The sequence below is a fragment of the Oncorhynchus masou genome, chromosome 5, assembly GCF_036934945.1.
Source record: "Oncorhynchus masou masou isolate Uvic2021 chromosome 5, UVic_Omas_1.1, whole genome shotgun sequence".
Lineage (NCBI taxonomy): Eukaryota > Metazoa > Chordata > Actinopteri > Salmoniformes > Salmonidae > Oncorhynchus > Oncorhynchus masou.
In genome coordinates this window covers 11610487-11629141 of record NC_088216.1, presented here as the reverse complement: position 1 = coordinate 11629141, position 18655 = coordinate 11610487, and the positions used below count along the sequence as shown (strand labels likewise).

Genomic DNA, 18655 nt, shown 5'->3' with positions numbered 1-18655 from the left:
ATAAGTTAATAGTATGGTATATTGTATAGTATTCTATAAGTTAATAGTATAGTATACAGCATAGTAGTCTATAAGTTAATAGTATAGTATATTGTATAGTATTATATAAGTTAATAGTATAATATAGTATTCTATAAGATAATAGTATAGTATATTGTATAGTATTCTATAAGTTAATAGTATAGTATACAGCATAGTAGTCTATAAGTTAATAGTATAGTATATTGTATAGTATTCTATAAGTTAATAGTATGGTATATTGTATAGTATTCTATAAGTTAATAGTATAGTATACAGCATAGTAGTCTATAAGTTAATAGTATAGTATATTGTATAGTATTCTATAAGTTAATAGTATGGTATATTGTATAGTATTCTATAAGTTAATAGTATAGTATATTGCATAGTAGTCTATAAGTTAATAGTATAGTATATTGTATAGTATTCTATAATTGAATACAGTGCATTCGGAAAGTATTCAGACCCCTTAACTTTTTCCACATTTTGTTAAAGCGTAATTCTGAAATGTATTAAATGTTTTTTTCCCCTCCCTCATCAATCAATCAAACACAATGCCCTATAATGACAAAGCAAAAACAGATTTTTAGACATTTTAGAAAATCCCAATTTTAAAAATGATATCTCTGTACTTTGCTCTGTTCATTTTTGCCTCGATCCTGACTAGTCTCAGTCCCTGCCGCTGAAAAACATCCCACAGCTGCCACCACCATGCTTCACCATGGGGATGGTGACAGGTTTCCTCCAGATGTCACACTTGACATTCAGGCCAAAGAGTTCAGTCTTGGTTTCATCAGACCAGAGAATCGTGTTTCTCATGGTCTGAGAGTCTGTAGGTGCCTTTTGTCAAATTCCAAGTGGGCTGTCATGTGGCTTTTACTGAGTAGTGGCTTCCGTCTGGCCTCTCTACCATTAGGTCTGATTGGTGGAGTGCTGCAGAGATGGTTGTCCTTCTGGAAGGTTCGCCCATCTCCACAGAGGAACTCTGGAGCTCTGTCAGAGTGACCATCGGGTTCTTGGTCACCTCCCTGACCAACGCCCTTCTCCCCCGATTGCTCAGTTTGTTCAGGCGGCCAGCTCTAGGAAGAGTCTTGGTGGTTCCAAACTTCTTCCATTTCAGAATGATGGAGGCCACTGTGTTCTTGGGGACCTTCAATGCTGCTGACATGTTATAGTACCCTTCCCCAGATCTGAACACAATCCTGTCTCCTTCGACCTCACGGCGTTGTTTTTCCTCTGACATGCACTGTCAACTGTGGGACCTTATATAGACAGGTGTGTGCATTTCTAAATCATATGACCAATCAATTAAATTTACCACAAGTGGACTCCTCCAATCAATCAAGAAACATCTCAAGGATGATCAATGGAAACAGGATGCACCTGAGCTCATTTTGAGTCTCATAGCAAAGGGTCTGAATACTTATGTAAATACGTTTATTTTTATATTTTACTTTTATAAATTTTGGGAAAATTTCTCAGAACCTTTATTATTATGGGGCATTGTGATGTCATTATAGGGTATTGTGATGTCATTATTGGGTATTGTGATGTCATTATTGGGTATTGTGATGTCATTATTGGGTATTGTGATGTCATTATAGGGTATTGTGATGTCATTATAGGGTATTGTGATGTCATTAGAGGGTATTGTGATGTCATTATTGGGTATTGTGACGTCATTATTGGGTATTATGGGGTATTGTGTGTAGATTACTGAGGATTTGTAAAAATAAATCATTTTTAGGATAAGGCTGTAACGTAACGAATTGTGGACAGAGTCCAGGGATCTGAATACATTCTGTACATATAGATTTATATTCCCGACTCGGACATCTGAATACATTCTGTACATATAGATTTATATTCCCGACTCGGACATCTGAATACATTCTGTACATATAGATTTATATTCCCGACTCGGATATCTGAATACATTCTGTACATATAGATTTATATTCCCGACTCGGACATCTGAATACATTCTGTACATATAGATTTATATTCCCGACTCGGACATCTGAATACATTCTGTTCATATAGATTTATATTCCCGACTCGGACATCTGAATACATTCTGTACATATAGATTTATATTCCCGACTCGGACATCTGAATACATTCTGTACATATAGATTTATATTCCCGACTCGGACATCTGAATACATTCTGTACATATAGATTTATATTCCCGACTCGGACATCTGAATACATTCTGTACATATAGATTTATATTCCGACTCGGACATCTGAATACATTCTGTACATATAGATTTATATTCCGACTCAGACATCTGAATACATTCTGTACATATAGATTTATACGACTCGGACATCTGAATACATTCTGTACATATAGATTTATATTCCCGACTCGGACATCTGAATACATTCTCTACATATAGATTTATATTCCCGACTCAGACATCTGAATACATTCTGTACATATAGATTTATATTCCCGACTCGGACATCTGAATACATTCTGTACATATAGATTTATATTCCCGACTCGGACATCTGAATACATTCTCTACATATAGATTTATATTCCCGACTCGGACGTTGCTCGTCCTAATATTTCTACATTTCTTGATTCCATTCTTCTACTTTTTAGGTTTGCCTGTATTGCTTTGTATTGTTAGATATTACTGCACTGTCGGAGCTGGGAGCATTTCGTTACACACGCAGTAACACTCGCTAAATATGTCTATGCGACCAATACCATTGTATTTGATTTGTCTGTTTTCCGTGCTGTCTGTCACAGGGCTCCTCTGGACATGATGGACCCAATGGACCAACCGGAGACAGGGTAAGGACAGGAACGGCATGCCTCATTGATCGGTTTATTGATTGATTGGTTAATTAGTTGATTGGCTGATTTGTTAATTAGTATATTTGTTGACTGGTTCATTGGTTGTGTAAGTGTTTGATTGGCTAACTTGCTAATTGTTTAATTGATTGAATTACGTGTTTGATTGGTTGGATAAGTGTTTGATTAATTAACTGATTGACTGTTTGATTGATTCATTTATGTGTTGTCTAGGGGCCTCAAGGGCCACAAGGACGGAACGGGGAATCAGGACCCAAGGGACCGAACGTGAGTGTCACACACACACACACACACACACACACACACACACACACACACACACACACACACACACACAGTCATTGTAGTGTAACAGGATGTTGAATTGTGTGACTGTGATGTCCCTTCTTGTGTGTGTGTGTGTAGGGTCCAGCGGGGAAAGATGGACTTCCGGGTCATCCAGGTCAGAGAGGAGAGCCGGTGAGTAGAGGTTAGAGGTCACAAGAAGTTACCTAAATACACCTATCCATCCACTAATGTCTCTCTCTTCTCTTTCTCTCTCTCTCTCTCTCTCTCTCTCTCTCTCTCTCTCTCTCTCTCTCTCTCTCTCTCTCCCCTCTTTCTCTCTCCCCCTCTCTACTTCTCTCTCTCCCCCTCTCTCTCTCCCCCTCTCTCTCTCTCTCTCTCTCTCTCTTTATCTCTCTCTCTCCCCCTCTCTCTTTATCTCTCTCTCCCTCTCACTCCCTCTCCCCCTCTCTCTCTCTCTCTCTCTCTCTCTCTCTCTCTCTCTCTCTCTCTCTCTCTCTCCCTCTCTCTCTCTCTCTCTCTCTCTCTATCTCTCTCCCCCTCTCTCCCCCTCTCACCCCCTCTCTCTCTCTCTCTCTCTCCCTCTCCCTCTCTAGGGTTTCCAAGGAAAGACGGGACCCCCAGGTCCAGGAGGTGTTGTGGGGCCACAGGTGAGTCTGATTGGTTGCTAAGTGTGTTCTCTCTAACTTGATTGGTCTGTTTGTGTTCTCGCTAACCTGATTGGTTGCTGCAGGGTAAATCAGGTGAGACCGGGTCGTTGGGAGACAGAGGTCACCCCGGGTCACCTGGCGTACCGGGAGAGCAGGGCTTACCTGGCACCGCCGGGAAGGAGGGAGCTAAGGTGATTCTTCGTCATCATCATCATCATCATCATCATTATGAATCATCATTGTTTTCACCCCGATAATCACCATTACCAGTCATTACAGGAATCATCTTCATTGGTAAGTTCAATTGAGCGTTCCACCAATCAGAGCTGTTGTTGTTGTTGTTTCCAGGGCGACCCGGGCACAGGAGGGACTTCTGGGAAAGCTGGTCCTCCAGGACTTAGGGGCTTCAGAGGCAGCAGAGGGGCTGCCGGGGGCATGGTAACACACATACACACAGACACAGACACACACAGAGACACAGAGATACACACAGTGACAGACACAGAGACTGACACAGAGACTGACACAGACACAGACACAGACAGACACAGGGACAGACACAGACACAGACACAGACACAGACACAGACACAGACACAGGGACTGACACAGGGACTGACACAGACACAGGGACTGACACAGAGACAGACACAGACACAGGGACTGACACAGGGACTGACACAGGGACAGACATAGACACAGGGACTGACACAGGGACAGGGACAGGGACAGACACAGGGACAGGGACAGACACAGACACAGACACAGGGACAGGGACAGACACACACAGAGACACAGAGACAGACACACACAGAGACACAGAGACAGACACACACAGAGACACAGAGATACACACAGAGACAGACACAGAGACAGACACAGACACAGACACAGGGACAGACACAGATCCTGTGATGGTATGATAGCAGTGTGTCCTGTGATGGTATGATAGCAGTGTGTCCTGTGATGGTATGATAGCAGTGTGTCCTGTGATGGTATGATAGCAGTGTGTCCTGTGATGGTATGATAGCAGTGTGTCCTGTGATGGTATGATAGCAGTGTGTCCTGTGATGGTATGATAGCAGTGTGTCCTGTGATGGTATGATAGCAGTGTGTCCTGTGATGGTATGATAGCAGTGTGTCCTGTGATGGTATGATAGCAGTGTGTCCTGTGATGGTATGATAGCAGTGTGTCCTGTGATGGTATGATAGCAGTGTGTCCTGTGATGGTATGATAGCAGTGTGTCCTGTGATGGTATGATAGCAGTGTGTCCTGTGATGGTATGATAGCAGTGTGTCCTGTGATGGTATGATAGCAGTGTGTCCTGTGATGGTATGATAGCAGTGTGTCCTGTGATGGTATGATAGCAGTGTGTCCTGTGATGGTATGATAGCAGTGTGTCCTGTGATGGTATGATAGCAGTGTGTCCTGTGATGGTATGATAGCAGTGTGTCCTGTGATGGTATGATAGCAGTGTGTCCTGTGATGGTATGATAGCAGTGTGTCCTGTGATGGTATGATAGCAGTGTGTCCTGTGATGGTATGATAGCAGTGTGTCCTGTGATGGTATGATAGCAGTGTGTCCTGTGATGGTATGATAGCAGTGTGTCCTGTGATGGTATGATAGCAGTGTGTCCTGTGATGGTATGATAGCAGTGTGTCCTGTGATGGTATGATAGCAGTGTGTCCTGTGATGGTATGATAGCAGTGTGTCCTGTGATGGTATGATAGCAGTGTGTCCTGTGATGGTATGATAGCAGTGTGTCCTGTGATGGTATGATAGCAGTGTGTCCTGTGATGGTATGATAGCAGTGTGTCCTGTGATGGTATGATAGCAGTGTGTCCTGTGATGGTATGATAGCAGTGTGTCCTGTGATGGTATGATAGCAGTGTGTCCTGTGATGGTATGATAGCAGTGTGTCCTGTGATGGTATGATAGCAGTGTGTCCTGTGATGGTATGATAGCAGTGTGTCCTGTGATGGTATGATAGCAGTGTGTCCTGTGATGGTATGATAGCAGTGTGTCCTGTGATGGTATGATAGCAGTGTGTCCTGTGATGGTATGATAGCAGTGTGTCCTGTGATGGTATGATAGCAGTGTGTCCTGTGATGGTATGATAGCAGTGTGTCCTGTGATGGTATGATAGCAGTGTGTCCTGTGATGGTATGATAGCAGTGTGTCCTGTGATGAGTGTCCTGTGATGGTATGCAGTGTGTCCTGTGATGGTATGATAGCAGTGTGTCCTGTGATGGTATGATAGCAGTGTGTCCTGTGATGGTATGATAGCAGTGTGTCCTGTGATGGTATGATAGCAGTGTGTCCTGTGATGGTATGATAGCAGTGTGTCCTGTGATGGTATGATAGCAGTGTGTCCTGTGATGGTATGATAGCAGTGTGTCCTGTGATGGTATGATAGCAGTGTGTCCTGTGATGGTATGATAGCAGTGTGTCCTGTGATGGTATGATAGCAGTGTGTCCTGTGATGGTATGATAGCAGTGTGTCCTGTGATGGTATGATAGCAGTGTGTCCTGTGATGGTATGATAGCAGTGTGTCCTGTGATGGTATGATAGCAGTGTGTCCTGTGATGGTATGATAGCAGTGTGTCCTGTGATGGTATGATAGCAGTGTGTCCTGTGATGGTATGATAGCAGTGTGTCCTGTGATGGTATGATAGCAGTGTGTCCTGTGATGGTATGATAGCAGTGTGATCAGTGTGTCCTGTGATGGTATGATAGCAGTGTGTCCTGTGATGGTATGATAGCAGTGTGTCCTGTGATGGTATGATAGCAGTGTGTCCTGTGATGGTATGATAGCAGTGTGTCCTGTGATGGTATGATAGCAGTGTGTCCTGTGATGGTATGATAGCAGTGTGTCCTGTGATGGTATGATAGCAGTGTGTCCTGTGATGGTATGATAGCAGTGTGTCCTGTGATGGTATGATAGCAGTGTGTCCTGTGATGGTATGATAGCAGTGTGTCCTGTGATGGTATGATAGCAGTGTGTCCTGTGATGGTATGATAGCAGTGTGTCCTGTGATGGTATGATAGCAGTGTGTCCTGTGATGGTATGATAGCAGTGTGTTCTCGCCAGGGTCCTGCTGGTCTGAAAGGAGGTGAAGGACCAGTCGGAGCAGCAGGAGCTATAGTGAGTCCTCTCTCCTCTCCTTCTACATCTGTCCTCTCTATTCCTCACTTCCTCTCTCTCCATCTGCCAACACAGACCCCAGACAGACACTTCCTCTCTCTCCATCTGCCAACACAGACCCCAGACAGACACTTCCTCTCTCTCCATCTGCCAACACAGACCCCAGACAGACACTTCCTCTCTCTCCATCTGCCAACACAGACCCCAGACAGACACTTCCTCTCTCTCCATCTGCCAACACAGACCCCAGACAGACACTTCCTCTCTCCATCTGCCAACACAGACCCCAGACAGACACTTCCTCTCTCTCCATCTGCAAACACAGACCCCAGACAGACACTTCCTCTCTCCATCTGCCAACACAGACCCCAGACAGACACTTCCTCTCTCTCCATCTGCCAACACAGAACACAGACAGACACTTCCTCTCTCTCCATCTGCCAACACAGACCCCAGACAGACACTTCCTCTCTCTCCATCTGCCAACACAGACCCCAGACAGACACTTCCTCTCTCTCCATCTGCCAACACAGACCCCAGACAGACACTTCCTCTCTCTCCATCTGCCAACACAGACCCCAGACAGACACTTCCTCTCTCTCCATCTGCCAACACAGACCCCAGACAGACACTTCCTCTCTCCATCTGCCAACACAGACCCCAGACAGACACTTCCTCTCTCCATCTGCCAACACAGACCCCAGACAGACACCTCCTCTCTCTCCATCTGCCAACACAGACCCCAGACACACACCTCCTCTCTCCATCTGCAAACACAGACCCCAGACAGACGCTTCCTCTCTCCATCTGCCAACACAGGCCCCAGACAGACACTTCCTCTCTCTCCATCTGCCAACATAGACCTCAGACAGACAGACACTTCCTCTCTCTCCATCTGCCAACACAGACCCCAGACAGACACTTCCTCTCTCTCCATCTGCAAACACAGACCCCAGACAGACACTTCCTCTCTCCATCTGCAAACACAGACCCCAGACAGACACTTCCTCTCTCTCCATCTGCCAATACAGACCCCAGACAGACACTTCCTCTCTCTCCATCTGCCAACACAGACCCCAGACAGACACTTCCTCTCTCTCCATCTGCCAATACAGACCCCAGACAGACACTTCCTCTCTCCATCTGCCAATACAGACCCCAGACAGACACTTCCTCTCTCCATCTGCCAACACAGACCCCAGACAGACACTTCCTCTCTCTCCATCTGCCAATACAGACCCCAGACAGACACTTCCTCTCTCCATCTGCCAACACAGACCCCAGACAGACACTTCCTCTCTCTCCATCTGCCAATACAGACCCCAGACAGACACTTCCTCTCTCCATCTGCAAACACAGACCCCAGACAGACACTTCCTCTCTCCATCTGCCAACACAGACCCCAGACAGACACTTCCTCTCTCCATCTGCCAACACAGACCCCAGACAGACACTTCCTCTCTCCATCTGCCAACACAGACCCCAGACAGACACCTCCTCTCTCTCCATCTGCCAACACAGACCCCAGACAGACACTTCCTCTCTCTCCATCTGCCAACACAGACCCCAGACAGACACTTCCTCTCTCTCCATCTGCCAGCACAGACCCCAGACAGGCAGTGTGAAGATGTATAATTCACATATGTATATCCCCCCCCACTATCTCTGCAGGGGACCGGTGGCGAGAGGGGTCCCCCAGGGTCAGCCGGTGCCATTGGTCAGCCTGGGAGGGCAGGGGCTGTGGGTGGACCTGGACCAATGGGAGAGAAGGGGGAAAAGGTGTTCCATATTATGGGTACTGTCCAAAGGTGTTCCATATTCTGGGTTCTACATTCCATATTGTGAGTTCTGAGTTCCATATTCTGAGTTCTACATTCCATATTGTGAGTTCTGAGTTCTGTGTTCTGAGACCCTATAGTTCCAGAGTTGTGTGTAGGTAATGTAACTGTCTGTCTGTGTGTTGTGTTGTCCCAGGGAGGGGCGGGTCCCATTGGACCATCAGGACAGGATGGAGACCAGGGACCTCTAGGACTACCTGGAGCTGCAGGCCCTGCAGGACCCCCAGGAGAGGATGGGGATAAGGTAACATGGCCTGTCCCTGTGTGTGTTGTTGTTGTTGTTGTGTGTATCTGAAGGTGTTTATTGTGTGTGTGTGTGTGTGTGTGTAGGGAGAGACTGGAGGACCAGGGCAGAAGGGAAGCAAAGGAGACAAAGGAGAATCAGTGAGTCTACTGAGATAATTACTACACCAAATTTACACCAATATTACACTAATACAGTACTACACCAATACTACACTAATACTACATGAATACTAAGCAAATACTACCCTAATACTACTCTGATATTATACTACTACAGTACTACCCTAATACTACCCTGTTATTATACTAATGCCAAACCAATACTACTACCAATACTACACTAATACAGTACTACACCAATACTACCCTAATACTACACCAATACCACTCTAATACTACCCTAATACTACATGAATACTAAACCAATGCTACTCTAATACTACTCTGATGTTATACTAATGCCAAACCAATACTACTGCCAATACTACACTAATACTGCCACAAGACTACCTGGAGGCTACACGAATACTGCCACAAGACTACCTGGAGACTACACTAATACTGCCACAAGACTACCTGGAGACTACACTAATACTGCCACAAGACCACCAGGAGACTACACTAATACTGCCACAAGACTACCCAGAGACTACACTAATACTGCCACAAGACTACCTGGAGACTACACTAATACTGCCACAAGACTACCTGGAGACAACACTAATACTACTACCAATACTACTACCAATACTACACTAATACTGCCACAAGACTACCCAGGGGCTACACTAATACTGCCACAAGACTACCTGGAGACTACACTAATACTGCCACAAGACCACATAGAGACTACACTAATACTGCCACAAGACTACCTGGAAACTACACTAATACTGCCACAAGACTACCTGGAGACTACAATAATACTGCCACAAGACTACATTAATACTGCCACAAGACTACATGGAGACTACACTAATACTGCCACAAGACTACACTAATACTGCCACAAGACTACCAGGAGACTACACTAATACTGCCACAAGACTACACTAATACTGCCACAAGACTACCCAGAGACTACACTAATACTGCCACAAGACTACACTAATACTGCCACAAGACTACCTGGAGACTACAATAATACTGCCACAAGACTACCCGGAGACTACACTAATACTGCCACAAGACTACCCGGAGACTACACTAATACTAAGCTAATGCTACACTAATACTGCACCAATACTAAGCTAATACTACACTAATACTACACTAATACTGCACCGATGCTAAGCTAATACTACACTAATACCAAATATTTAACCATTTAGTCTCGTGAACCTTGTTATAGCCTGTCATCTCTCCAGTAACTAATATTGTCTGCGTCTCTATAGGGCCCCTCAGGACCAACCGGTGGCCAGGGGCCGATGGGGCAGTCAGGAGTTCCTGTGAGTCTGTTCTACATCCACATACCTGTAATGTTTCTCTCGTCTAAAGGACTCATTTTAAGATTGAATGTAAATCCTCTCCTCCCTACCCCCCATTCTCTCTCTCTCTCTCTCTCTCTCTCTCTCTCACCCTCCTCCCCTTTCCCTCCCCTTCTCCTCCCTCTCTCCGTCCCCTCCTCCATACACCCTCTCTCTCTCCCCCCTCTGCCCCTCCTACCCCCTCTTCTCCCTCTCTCTCTCTCTCTTCTTCCTCCCCTTCCCCCTACACCCTCTCTCTCTCTCTCTTCTCCCCTTTCCCTCCCCTTCTCTCCGCTCTCTCCTTGCTCCCCTCCTATCCACCCCCTCCTCCCTACACCCTCTCTCTCTCCCCCCTCTGCCCCTCCTACCCCCTCTTCCCTCCTCCCCTTTCTCTCCCCTTCTCTCCACTCTCTCCTTGCTCCCCTCCTATCCACCCCCTCCTCCCTACACCCTCTCTCTCTCTCCCCCCTCTGCCCATTATACCCCTTCTTCCCTCCTCCCCTTTCTTTCCCCTTCTCTCTCCTTCCTCCCCCTCCTCCATCCCCCCTCCTCCCTACCCGCTCTCTCTCTCTCCCCCTCTGCCCCTCCTAACCCCTCCTCTCTCCCAGGGTGTGGATGGGGAGTCAGGTCCCAGGGGCCAGCAGGGAATGTACGGGGCCAAGGGTGACGAGGGTCTCCGGGGTTTCAAGGGCTCTAAAGGACCCATCGGACTACAGGTGAGACACACAAACACACACACACACACACACACACACACACACACACACACACACACACACACACACACACACACACACACACACACACACACACACACACACACACACACATACAGGTGAGTGGCCTCAAGTGTCAGGCTTCCAATATTCTCAATATTCTCAGGTGATATTGTCTTGGGTGGTATTGCTGTCGTCATGGTAATTGACTGCAGTAATTGCCATCCTGACAGCTTTCGTGTGTCAATCAACTGTTTCTATACAATTCTAAACGTGAGATTGTGTGTTCCCTAGGGGATGCCTGGTCTACCAGGGGAGAAGGGCGAGAGCGGACACATCGGCTTGATGGTGAGGTCACATCCCATCTTTATGACACTGTTTCCTGTCAGCCTACTGATTCAGATACAGAAACTATATGGAATGGTTTGGAACTAGACAGGTGGATGGAGACTGATTGGTGATTGTGACATCATTAATTCACATAATGAAGCTAGATCTATTAATGATCTATTGACTGATCACTATACTGACTTGATGATCTGTTGATTGATTACTATAATGACTTCATGGTCTGTTGATTGATTACTATACTGACTTGATGATCTGTTGATTAATTACTATAATGACTGTCTTTTCCTATCAGGGTCGTCCAGGTCAGTTTGGTCCCAGAGGGCCACAAGGGCCGAGTGGGGGACAGGTGAGTACACACACACGCACGCACGCACACACACACACACACACACTTGCACCAGCGAGTTCACACATGCACACACACACACATACACACGCGCGCGCGCGCACGCACGCACACACACACACACGCACACACACACGCACCCTAACCTGTCCTCTGTGTGTTGTGCAGGGTGCTCTGGGCAGACCAGGTGGGGCTGGACAGCCAGGGGTAAATGGAGAGAAGGTAATCAGAGAGAAACTACAGCGGTGTTCTGGACACGTGTTCACTGGGATATTATGTGTCTGTGGAAGAGAGGGGCTCATGTCATCTGTCTCTCTCTCTCTCTTTCTCTCTCTGTCTTTCTCTTTCTGTCTCTGTCTTTCTCTTTCTGTCTCTCTTTTTCTCTCTCTCTTTCTTTCTATCTATCTCCCTCTCACTCTCTCTCTCCCTCTCACTCTCTCTCTCTTTCGTTATCTCTCTCTCTCTCTCTCTCTCTCTCTCTTCTCTCTCTCTCTCCCTCTCGCTCTCTTTCGTTATCTCTATCTATCTGTCTCTCTCTCTCTGTCTCTCTCTCTCTCTCTTCTCTCTCTCTCTCTCTCTCTCTCTCTCTCTCTCTCTCTCTCTCTCTCTCTCTCTCTCTCAGGGGGAGGATGGAGAATCGGGAGACCCAGGACCCGTTGGTGTATCAGGAGGCAGCGTAAGTCTGGAATACAACAATACTAATGACACTATACTATACTATACTACACTACACTATACTATACTATACTATACTATACTATACTATACTATACTATACTATACTATACTATAACACTGCCATCAGACAATAATACTATACTATACTATACTATACTATACTGTACTATACTATACCACTGTCATCCGACAATAATACTATAATATACTATACTACACTATACTATACTATATTATAACACAGCCGACAGACAATAATACTATACTATACTATACTATACTATACTATACTATACTATGCTATACTATACTATACCATACTATAACACTGACATCAGACAATAATACTATACTATACTATACTATAACACTGTACTATACTATACTATACTATACTATACTATACTGTACTATACTATAACACCGCCATCAGACAATAATACTATACTATAACACTGCAATCAGACAATACTACTATACTATACTATAAAACTGCCATCAGACAATAATACTATACTATACTATACTATACTATACTATACTATACTATACTATACTATACTATACTATACTATACTATAACACTGCAATCAGACAATACTACTATACTATACTATAACACTGCCATCAGACAATAATGCTATACTATACTATACTATACTATACTATACTATAACACTGCCATCAGACAATAATACATACTATACTATACTATACTATGCTATACTATACTATACTACACTATACTATACCATCAGACAATACTACTATACTGTAACACTGCCTTCAGACAATAATACTATACTATACTGTAACACAATAATACTATACTATACTATACTATACTATACTATACTATAACGTTGCCATCAGACAATAGTACTATACTATAACACTGCCATCAGGCAATACTACTATACTATAACACTGCAATCTGACAATACTACTATACTATACTATAACACTGCCATCAGACAATAATACTATACTATACTATAACACTGCCATCAGACAATAATACTATACTATACTATAACACTGTCATCAGACAATAATACTATACTATACTATACTATAACACTGCCATCAGACAATAATGCTATACTATACCACTGCCACCAGACAATAATACTATACTATACTATACAATACTATAACACTGCCATCAGACAATACTACTATACTATACTATACTATACTATACTATACTATACTATACTATACTATACTATAACACTGCCATCAGACAATACTAATATACTATAACACTGCAATCAGACAATACTACTATACTATACTATAACACTACCATCAGACAATACTACTATACTATACTATAACACTGCCATCAGACAATAATACTATACTATACTATAACACTGCCATCAGACAATAATACTATAACACTATACTATACTATACTATACCACTGCCATCAGACAATACTACTATACTATACTATACTATACTATACTATACTATACTATACTATAACACTGCAATCAGACAATAATACTATGACACTATACTATACTATACTATACTACTGCCATCAGACAATACTACTATATCATAACAATGCCACCAGACAATAATACTATACTATAACACTGCCATCAGACAATACTACTATACTATAACACTGCCATCAGACAATAATACTATACTATACTATAACACTGCCTTCAGACAATAATACTATACTATACTATACTATACTATACTATACTATACTATACTATACTATAACACCACCATCAGACAATAATACTATACTATACTATACTATACTATACTATACTATACTATACTATACTATACTATACTATAACATTGTCATCAGACAATACTACTATACTATACTATACCTTACTATACTATACTATAACACTGCCATCAGGCAATAATACTATACTATACTATACTATAACACTGCCATCATACAATAATACTATACTATACGATAACACTGCATCAGACAATAATACTATACTATAACACTGCCATCAGACAATAATACTATACTATACTATAGCACCGCCATCAGACAATAATACTATACTATACTATACTATAACACTGCATCAGACAATAATACTATACTATACTATAACACTGCCATCAGACAATAATACTATACTATACTATACTATAATACTGCCATCAGACAATAATACTATACTATACTATAACACTGCCATCAGACAATAATACTATACTATACTAAAACACTGCCATCCGACAATAATACTATACTATACTATAACACTGCCATCAGACAATAATACTATACTATACTATAACACTGCCATCAAACAATAATACTATACTATACTATAACACTGCCATCAGACAATAATACTATACTATACTATACTATACTATACTATACTATACTATAACACTGCCACCAGACAATACTAATATACTATACTATAACACTGCCATCAGACAATAATACTATACTATACTATAACACTGCCACCAGACAATACTACTATACTATACTATAACACTGCCATCAGACAATAATACTATACTATACTATAACACTGCCATCAGCCAATGATACTATACTATACTATAACACTGCCATCAGACAATAATACTATACTATACTATAACACTGCCATCAGACAATAATACTATAACACTATACTATACTATACTATAACACTGCCATCAGACAATACTACTATACTATACTATACTATAACACTGCAATCAGACAATAATACTATAACACTATACTATACTATACTATACTATACTATACTGTACTATACTATACTATACTATACTACTGCCATCAGACAATACTACTATACCATAACACTGCCACCAGACAATAATGCTATACTATAACACTGCCATCAGACAATACTACTATACTATAACACTGCCATCAGACAATAATACTATACTATACTATAACACTGCCTTCAGACAATAATACTATACTATACTATACTATACTATAACACCACCATCAGACAATAATACTATACTATACTATACTATACTACACTATACTATACTATACTATACTATACTATACTATACTAAACTATACTATACTATACTATAACATTGTCATCAGACAATACTACTATACTGTACTATACTATACCATACTATACTATACTATAACACTGCCATCAGGCAATAATACTATACTATACTATACTATAACGCTGCCATCATACAATAATACTATACTATACGATAACACTGCATCAGACAATAATACTATACTATAACACTGCCATCAGACAATAATACTATACTATACTATAGCACTGCCATCAGACAATAATACTATACTATACTATACTATAACACCGCATCAGACAATAATACTATACTATACTATAACACTGCCATCAGACAATAATACTATACTATACTATACTATAATACTGCCATCAGCCAATAATACTATACTATACTATAACACTGCCATCAGACAATAATACTATACTATACTAAAACACTGCAATCCGACAATAATACTATACTATACTATAACACTGCCATCAGACAATAATACTATACTATACTATAACACTGCCATCAAACAATAATACTATACTATACTATAACACTGCCATCAGACAATAATACTATACTATACTATACTATACTATACTATAACACTGCCACCAGACAATACTACTATACTATACTATAACACTGCCATCAGACAATAATACTATACTATACTATACTATAACACTGCCACCAGACAATACTACTATACTATACTATACTATAACACTGCCATCAGACAATAATACTATACTATACTATAACACTGCCATCAGCCAATGATACTATACTATACTATAACACTGCCATCAGACAATAATACTATACTATAACACTGCCATCAGACAATAATACTATACTATACTATAACACTGCCAACAGACAATAATACTATACTATAACACTGCCATCAGACAATAATACTATACTATAACACTGCCGTCGGACAATAATACTATACTATAACACTGCCACCAGACAATAATACTATACTATAACACTGCCATCAGACAATAATACTATACTATAACACTGCCATCAGACAATAATACTATACTATAACACTGCCATCAGACAATAATACTACACTATACTATAACACTGCCATCAGACAATAATACTGTACTATAACACTGCCATCAGTCAATAATACTATACTATAACACTGCCATCAGACAATAATACTATACTATAACACTGCCATCAGACAATAATACTATACTATAACACTGCCATCAGACAATAATACTACACTATACTATAACACTGCCATCAGACAATAATACTATACTATAACACTGCCATCAGACAATAATACTATACTATACTATACTATAACACTGCCATCAGACAATAATACTATACTATAACACTGCCATCAGACAATAATACTATACTATAACACTGCCATCAGACAATAATACTATACTATAACACTGCCATCAGACAATAATACTATACTATAACACTGCCATCAGACAATAATACTATACTATACTATAACACTGCCATCAGACAATAATACTACACTATACTATAACACTGCCATCAGACAATAATACTATACTATACTATAACACTGCCATCAGACAATAATACTATACTATACTATAACACTGCCATCAGACAATAATACTATACTATACTATAACACTGCCATCAGACAATACTACTCTACTATAACACTGCCTTCAGACAATAATACTATACTATACTATAACACTGCCATCAGCGAATAATACTATACTATACTATAACACTGCCATCAGACAATAATACTATACTATACTATAACACTGCCATCAGAGAATAATACTATACTATACTATAACACTGCCATCAGACAATAATACTATACTATAACACTGCCATCAGACAATACTACTATACTATACTATAACACTGCCATCAGAGAATAATACTATACTATACTATAACACTGCCACCAGAGAATAATACTATACTATACTATAACACTGCCATCAGACAATAATACTATACTATACTATAACACTGCCATCAGACAATAATACTATACTATACTATAACACTGCCATCAGAGAATAATACTATACTATACTATACTATAACACTGCCTTCAGACAATAATACTATACTATACTATACTATAACACTGCCTTCAGACAATAGTACTATACTATACTATACTATAACACTGCCTTCAGACAATAATACTATACTATACTATAACACTGCCTTCAGACAATAATACTATACTATACTGTACTATAACACTGCCTTCAGACAATAATACTATACTATAACACTGCCATCAGACAATAATACTATACTATACCATAACACTGCCATCAGACAATAATACTATACCATACTATACTATAACACTGCCATCAGACAATAATACTATACAATACTATAACACTGCCTTCAGACAATAATACTATACTATACTATAACACTGCCATCAGACAATACTACTATACTATACTATAACACTGCCATCAGACAATAATACTATACTATACTATAACACTGCCACCAGACAATAATACTATACGATACTATACTATACTATAACACTGCCATCAGACAATAATACTATATTATACTATAACACTGCCATCAGACAATAATACTATACTATACTATACTATAACACTGCCATCAGACAAAAATACTATACTATACTATACTATAACACTGCCATCAGACAATAATACTATACTATAACACTGCCATCAGACAATACTACTATACTATACTATAACACTGCCATCAGACAATAATACTATACTATACTATAACACTGCCATCAGACAAAAATACTATACTATACTATACTATACTATACTATAACACTGCCATCAGACAATAATACTATACTATACTATACTATACTATACTATACTATACTATACTATACTATAACACTGCCATCAGACAATAATACTATACTATACTATACTATACTATACTATACTATACTATAACACTGCCATCAGGCAATAATACTATACTATACTATACTATACTGTACTATACTATACTATA

General features: G+C 40.8%; 1 protein-coding gene across 1 annotated transcript in view; it reads left to right on the top strand.

The window, feature by feature from the left end:
* The window catches only part of LOC135533047 (collagen alpha-1(XI) chain-like), a 111038-nt gene that overhangs the window by 66985 nt on the left and 25398 nt on the right, over positions 1–18655 (top strand). Inside the window, 16 exon segments of the mRNA XM_064960443.1 lie at positions 2786–2830; positions 3065–3118; positions 3257–3310; positions 3733–3786; positions 3870–3977; positions 4135–4224; positions 6880–6933; positions 8605–8712; positions 8908–9015; positions 9102–9155; positions 10412–10465; positions 11092–11199; positions 11494–11547; positions 11843–11896; positions 12065–12118; positions 12519–12572. Coding sequence (XP_064816515.1) covers positions 2786–2830; positions 3065–3118; positions 3257–3310; positions 3733–3786; positions 3870–3977; positions 4135–4224; positions 6880–6933; positions 8605–8712; positions 8908–9015; positions 9102–9155; positions 10412–10465; positions 11092–11199; positions 11494–11547; positions 11843–11896; positions 12065–12118; positions 12519–12572 — 1107 coding nt within the window.